At 62.1% G+C, this 7000-nt stretch overlaps 1 protein-coding gene across 1 annotated transcript; it reads left to right on the top strand.

Moving 5' to 3' along the window:
* The first annotated feature begins 492 nt into the window (after positions 1-492).
* On the top strand, positions 493-3106 carry Klf2 (KLF transcription factor 2). The gene is made up of 3 exons (XM_027932352.2): positions 493-665; positions 886-1708; positions 2433-3106. Exons 1-3 carry the CDS (start codon positions 591-593, stop codon positions 2606-2608), a joined length of 1074 nt encoding a protein of 357 aa, XP_027788153.1. The 5' UTR covers positions 493-590; the 3' UTR covers positions 2609-3106.
* Positions 3107-7000: the final 3894 nt, after the last annotated feature.

The raw sequence follows: 7000 nt of genomic DNA, 5'->3' as shown, positions 1-7000 counted from the left end.
CATCCACCATTAATTTGGTGACCCCAGTCTTCCCCGCCGTTTAGGATTCTGGGGGCCCCTCTGAGGCTGAGGCCCATCTCCCCTTCCACCCGGGGACCCGGGGAGGCCTCCAAGCCGAGTGCCCCCCCCCCAGGGAGTCCCGAGTCTCCGGGAGACCCCGGTGCCACCCCCGCCGCAGGGCCCTGACGCAGGCGGGAGCCGCGGGGACGCGGGGGATCCCGGGCGCCCCGCTGCTGTTGTGCGGCGCGTGTTGTCGCCGTCGCCCGGGAGACGGCCGGGGGCGGGCCGGCGGGGGGCGCGGCCTGGCGGCGCGCGAGGGGGCCGGACCCTGCGTGCAGAGCCCGGGCGGCCGCAGTGGCCACGGCCGCCGCCGCCCGCCGGCTTATATACCGCGGCTAAATTTAGGCTGCGCCCGGAGCTCGTCCCCATCCGGGACGCGTTTCCGCCGCCGCCGCCTTGGCCCGGCCCCCGCGCGCGCCGCGCCTATAAGGCCTGGGCGGCCGGCCGCGGCCCACTGCGCCGTCCCCTCCGCCCTCGCCCCGGCCAGCCTCTCTCCGGTGTCCCCAGCCCGCGTCCCCCGGGTCCCAGCCATGACGCTGAGCGAACCCATCCTGCCGTCCTTCTCCACCTTCGCCAGTCCGTGCCGCGAGCGCGGCCTCCAGGAGGTGAGGGCGGCGGGGACCGCGGGCGGCGGGCTCCGGATGGACCCTAGAACGTAGGCTGCGGGTAGTGGAAAGTGAGGGCGGAAACTGCGGGCTCCAGGTAGCAGAGCGCGGGCGGCGGGGTCGCGGGCTCCAGGTGGTAGAACTCGGGCGGCGGCGCCGCGGGCGTCCCCCCAGCCCTCCGCGCGCTCACGCCCGCGCCCCATCGCCCTGTCGCCCGCAGCGCTGGCAGCGCCCCGAGCCCGAGGCCGGCGGTGCCGACGACGACCTCAACAGCGTGCTGGACTTCATCCTGTCCATGGGGCTGGACGGCCTGGGCGCTGAGGCCGCCCCGGAGCCGCCGCCGCCGCCGCCGCCCCCGCCGCCTGCGTTCTACTACCCCGAGCCGGGCGCGCCGCCGCCCTACGGCGCCCCGACGGGCGGCCTGGTGTCGGAGCTGCTGCGGCCGGAGCTGGACGCGCCCCCGGGGCCCGCGCTGCACGGCCGCTTCCTCCTCGCGCCGCCGGGACGGCTGGTCAAGGCCGAGCCCCCCGAGGTGGACGGCGGCGGCGGCTACGGCTGCGCGCCGGGTCTGACCCGCGGGCCTCGGGGCCTCAAGCGCGAGGGCGCCCCGGGCCCGGCAGCCGCGTGCCTGCGAGGCCCGGGAGGGCGACCCCCGCCACCGCCCGACACGCCGCCGCTCAGCCCCGACGGCCCCGCGCGTCTGCCGGCACCCGGCCCGCGCGCCGCGTTCCCGCCCCCTTTTGGTGGCCCCGGCTACGGCGCGCCAGGCCCGGGTCTGCACTACGGCCCACCTGCGCCCGCCGCCTTCGGTCTCTTTGACGACGCGGCCGCCGCCGCCGCCGCCCTGGGCCTGGCGCCACCCGCCGCTCGAGGTCTGCTCACACCCCCCGCGTCCCCGCTGGAGCTGCTGGAGGCCAAGCCCAAGCGCGGTCGCCGCTCCTGGCCGCGCAAGCGCACCGCCACCCACACCTGCAGCTACGCGGGCTGCGGCAAGACGTACACCAAGAGCTCGCACCTCAAGGCGCACCTGCGCACGCACACAGGTGGGTGCTCGGCGCGGGAGGCGGGGGCGCAGCGCGCCCCGGAGACGCGTTCTATTGCGTGGGCGAGAAGAGGAGCTGGGAACGCCCTTGGGTCGAGGCTCAAGATTTGGGGAGGGGGCGCACACTTCGGAACCCTCCCCAAGGGGCGTGGCCCAGGAGACTGGGGAGAGGGATCGAAAGCTCACAGCTGGGGCCGGGGCAGGGCGCCTCAGGAGGTTGGGGAGAGGGATCACACTTAGGAAATGTCGTGGGATGTGGGTAGGGGGACTGCCCCAGGATGCTGGGTTGGAACGCAGTGCACACTTAGGGTTCACCAGGGTCGTGGCTTAGGAAGCTGGGGAGAGGGTGTGCACTTAGGCACTCTGCCATCTGGGAATGTTAGGGAGGGGTTGCACGCTTAAGTCCCCTCTGGGGGTGTGGCTCGGGATCTGGAGAAGGGAATGCTCTTGGGAAACCTAGGGGGACCCTTCGATGTAAGTTTAGAACACTCCTGGGGGCGTGGCTTGAAACCCTGGGGAGTGGGCACTGCCCACTGGACTTCCAGGGTGAGTGAGGATCAGAAAGGTGGGGGGCGTGTGGGTTAAGGTTCTTAGGGGTTCAAAACGTGGGTCAGGCATGAGGGTTAGGGCTGGGGACAGGTGCGCGCTGGAGGAGGCGCTACGGTGGCCTGCATGCTGTGACCTGGCGGGGAAACTGAGGCTCACTCGCTGTCCCTTCCCCGCAGGTGAGAAGCCCTACCACTGCAACTGGGAAGGCTGTGGCTGGAAGTTCGCGCGCTCAGATGAGCTCACGCGCCACTACCGCAAGCACACGGGCCACCGGCCCTTCCAGTGCCACCTGTGTGACCGCGCCTTCTCGCGCTCCGACCACCTGGCGCTGCACATGAAGCGGCACATGTAGTCGGGACACCCCCGCCTCTCCGCGCGCGGCCGTGGCGGGTCCCACGTGCCGGGCACGGCCCTCCCAAACTGTGACTGTATTTATTGGACCCTGAGGACCGGGCTGGACTGTGTGGCCACGGAGGGGCTTCTGTCGCTGCCCCATGACAATGACAACGCCACCACCCCAGCCCCTATCCGTGACTAAAGACCCAGTGGGAGACGACACGATCCTCTTCTCTTCGACGAGTTCTGTTTTTAAAAAATGGTGCAATAATTAAGTGTCCCCTTCCCTCCCACGGGTCTACACTAGAGGATCGAGGCTTGATGCTTCGTGAGAGATAGCAGCCTTCCTTTGTACTGTCTGCGGTATTTTTTATAATATTGTACATAGTGACTGTGACAGATATTGTATTACTGTACATAAGGGAGACAGGCGGGCTTTTGGGCTGCCTCGTTTTTATAAGGCTTTTTTTTTTAATTAAAAAGAAAAGTTTTGCATCTTTTGAAAAAAATCACAGCACTGGTCTGGCTGTTTGGAATCTGGGGACACTTGGGAGGGGCTGGCAGGGGAGCAGGCAGCTTTGGCAGAGGCACAGTGTGAAGCTCGCCCTGTCCCCACTGGCTCCAAGATCACCAGCTGCAGCACCCAGCTGCCAGGAACCTGTGGGTTTTTCTATAAATTTAAACACTGCATTTTAGGGCTGAGGGTGGGTTATTTTAAGGTTGTTCCTTGAGCCATAAATTGCCTCCTTTTCCCCCAGAGCTGGGGAAAGTGCTGGCCCTACTGACGTGGCCTCTTCTGGGCCCAAAAAAAGCTTTACCTTTTTCTGGAAGTTTCTGAGGTTTAGCCAAACTTCTAGAGTGTGCAGGGTTTTTTTTTTTTTTTTTGTGTGTGTGTGTGTGTAAAGTGCTGACATGCTGCACCTTTTTAGCCAGATTTTTTTGAGATGACTTCCCCAATCTGATAGGAAAAAAAAAATGAAGGTCACCTTTGCGGACGATGCATGGAACTGAGCTCTTTTTCAGGTGAGGAAACTGAGACCCAAAGAGAGCAAGCCATGAGTGCTGGAATTAGGGTGCTAGTCTGGTCTGGATGCCTCTCGAGGGTTTCTAAGTCTCACTACAGGAAATCAGTGGCTTTTTGCAGTGACCCACCTGTGACTTGCATGGAAACATCATGAGACCCTCCCCTGTAGGTTCCCTGGTGCAAAAAAAAAAAAAATTCATGGCAGACAGTGAAAACCCCTGCTTGGATGGTGGGAAGAGGCTAGTCCAGTAATCTACCTTGTAAGCAAGGGGACACCTCTGTACCCCACCCCAAATGTCTCACTCGGGTGACAAGGTGCATCTCCCTGAAAGCTTCTCCTGTGCCACCCCTCGCCTTCCCCTTCTCGGGGGCCCTGGGTAACCATGGTCACTAACAATTGCACAAGTTGTTTCCAGAAAGTGAAAATAGCTCATAAGCACAGCCCGTTTTAAAACACTCTCACCCCATTGCGACAGAGGCTGGGATTTCCTCCCTCCCTCCCTCCATCCTGCCTCCCCCTTGGGGCACAGCAGCCCTGGAAACAGCTGAGAGCTGTTTGGTAATATCCACGAAAAGCAGAAACGGGAGATGACAATCTGATTCATCTTTCGAGAGTAAATACCCGGGCTCACTTCCGCTGCAACCAAAGGGTGTGAGTGTTTTTGCGCGAGCTGTGCCCTCTCTGCGTGCAACTTCTGCAAAAACTGCCCCGGAACACCATGGTGGCCCCTGGACCTGGGGACGTGGCCCTCCTTGCTCAGCACCAGGCTCTGCAGCACGGGAGCAGAGGAAAGATCCTGGGCTGACGGGGGAGACATTTTTCTTGCTTGTTCCAAAACACCTGCCAGATTTCCCCAGGGGCGTGCGAGGGGGGACCCAGGTCTCTGAGTCCAATGACAGGGCAGTCGTGACACAGCTGACACTTTGGGTTTCGGTCTCCTGCATGCCTCCAAGAGATAGCACAGGAAGTGTCATCCCTCGATGCCTGGCTGTATGCTTTAGCAAGTGACACTGGGGACGTCGGGCTGGGTTCCACAGTCTAATCCAGCAAGGTCGACTTTCCCGCCTCCTTCTGAAATCAAACACAACTCCCACCATATGCCTCTGGGGTGGGTGGTCCTCAGCCCGGACACCGGGGTCTGGAGACAGTCTGGGTTGTCACAACTTGGAGTCTCTGCTGTCATCTAGGGAGTCCAAGCCAGGGATGCTGCTAAATGTCCTATGATGCATAAGGCAGTCCCTGTCACCGATGGACCCAGTCCCAAGGGTCAGCACTACTGAGGCTGGAAACACTGGTCTCAGTCCCGAAAGATCATGGTTTCTCAGCAGGGACACAGCTCTGTGTCAGGGGAAAATGCCACCCAGAGAAAGGTACTACACTTCTAGCCCCTGGGATCCTCAAGAGGAGAAGACGCAGCACCTGGAGAGGCAGCTGCACCCCTCTAGAAAATACCAAAGACCCAAACCGACAAAACTGCACCTCGCTTTCTACAACCCACCTGAATCCAAGTTTTTCTTTTCAGTTTCGTGTCTCAGGGGACAACAGGTTTCTGGTTCATGCTGAAAGGCTTTCATGTGCCTGCAATGACGGCTGTATCCTGTTTTCCAGAGTGACACACCTCCTCCATAATGCTTTTCCCTGGATAGGTTTCTTCTTTTTCGGGGGAGGGGGAGTACCGGGATTTGAACTCGGGGGCACTTGACCACTAAGACATATTCCCAGCCTTTTTTTTTTTTGTATTTTATTTAGAGACAGGGTCTCACTGAGTTACTTAGCACCTCGCTTTTGCTGAGTCTGGCTTTGAACTTGCAATCCTCCTGCCTCAGTCTCCCAAGCCCCTGGATCATAGGCCTGTGCCACCATGCCCAGCTCCCCGTGAAGGGTTTCTATTGTCATTTTCATGGCTGTATAATATTCCGTTTAGATATGCCAGGAGGTACTTAAGCAAAGAATCTCTGTGTCCATGGGTTCTGCACTGTCTGGATGCCACCAAATGTTCAAGAAACATTGCACCTGTGCTAAACAGAGACAGACTTTTCTTTGTCACGATTCCCCAAACAGCACAGCACAATAGCCGTTGGCCCAGCCCTTGCAGGGCACATCTTCTCATTCAGGTAGAGGTCACTGGATGCCCGCGGGAGGCTGGCCACACGTTCTGTGCCACACCGTGTCCTTCACATCAAGGGTTCAGCATCTACAGATCCTGGTATCCACAGAGGGGCCAGACCAACCCCTGGCAGATGCCAGTGGCTATATTTCAAACTGTCCCCAGAGGGCGGGTAAAAGGATTAGACGGGGTGAGGGTTTTGAGGGGTTTTGACGTGGCCCGATGGCTGTGGTGACGGGGAAAACATGCAGGAACCATTTCTCTGCCAGGCGTCTCCTGTGTTCCCGGCTGGGCACCAGGCGCAGCCCGGGAGGGGGTGCGGGACGGGGCTGGGCCTCGCCAGGTGCTACAGGTGGCCCTGACTCAGCCCCCGGCCTCCCCAGGAGTCCCCAGGCCCCAGGCCAGGGCTAATGCACAAAGGCACGGGCACTGCGTGGCTTAGGTGGCCTGCGCCCCAGCTGTCACCCTGCACCTAGGCCAGGGTGCCACAGCACGGGGATGCAGAACGTGATGGTGCCCTGGGAGGGGCGACCTGTGCACCCGGCTCCGCCCTCCAGAGGCCAGTGCGGTGCCCCTCTCAGGTCACAGGGGCCAGGATGGCTCCAGGTTGAGAGACCCTGCGTGTGTCACAGGTGACCTACTAAGTCCCACACTCCCACTGCGGCCGGGAGGCCAGGGCAGCGCCGGGGGCCGGGGCGGGGGAGGGGACCTGCAGTGACACCCTGCAGCCTGGAGCGGTTCCGGGTTCCGGGGTGCAGCAGGAGGGCAGCCTAATTCCCCCCAAATAACACTGGTTTCCCGCCGCGGCCCCGCTGACACTCGGGCTGGATCTTCCCGCGGGGCCCCTGTGCCGGCCTCCCCCGCAGACACCAGTGGCACCTCCACCTGAGGTCACAACCACCCAAAGCTGTGCGTGCAGGGGGCGGAACCGGCGCTGGGGACAAAGCCACTCCAGCCGCGGGAACCCCCAGCGCTGCCCTGCGCCTTGGGGGCCCGGACCTGGGTGGCCTTGTCTGGAAAAGAGGGGCCGCCGGGAGGAGGGACGGCGGGGCCTGGCCAGCGCAGGGGTGTCCCCGGACGGGGCTGCAGTTGGTGCGATCACATGTCAACCTGCCGGTCCCCGTGTCACCCTCTCCTTGCCGGCTCTCGCCCCCATTCATTGAGCGCTGACAGCCACCACTCCTCCTCCTCCTGCCCCACGTCCTGACAAGAAGAAATGACTCAGAGGTGACTCAGCTCTGAGCCTCTGCCAGAATGTCTCTCCCGTGACTAACCC

Source organism: Marmota flaviventris, chromosome 1 (genome assembly GCF_047511675.1).
Source record: "Marmota flaviventris isolate mMarFla1 chromosome 1, mMarFla1.hap1, whole genome shotgun sequence".
Lineage (NCBI taxonomy): Eukaryota > Metazoa > Chordata > Mammalia > Rodentia > Sciuridae > Marmota > Marmota flaviventris.
This window is presented reverse-complemented; position numbering and strand designations above follow the sequence as displayed.

What these genes read in the sequence shown, in the direction of transcription:
- Klf2 (XM_027932352.2), top strand. Translation starts at nt 591, where the DNA reads ATGACGCTGAGCGAACCCATCCTGCCGTCCTTCTCCACCTTCGCCAGT. An exon ending in GCGAGCGCGGCCTCCAGGAG is followed by an intron (nt 666 to 885) that starts GTGAGGGCGGCG and finishes TGTCGCCCGCAG; the next exon opens with CGCTGGCAGCGCCCCGAGCC. An exon ending in GCACCTGCGCACGCACACAG is followed by an intron (nt 1,709 to 2,432) that starts GTGGGTGCTCGG and finishes CCTTCCCCGCAG; the next exon opens with GTGAGAAGCCCTACCACTGC.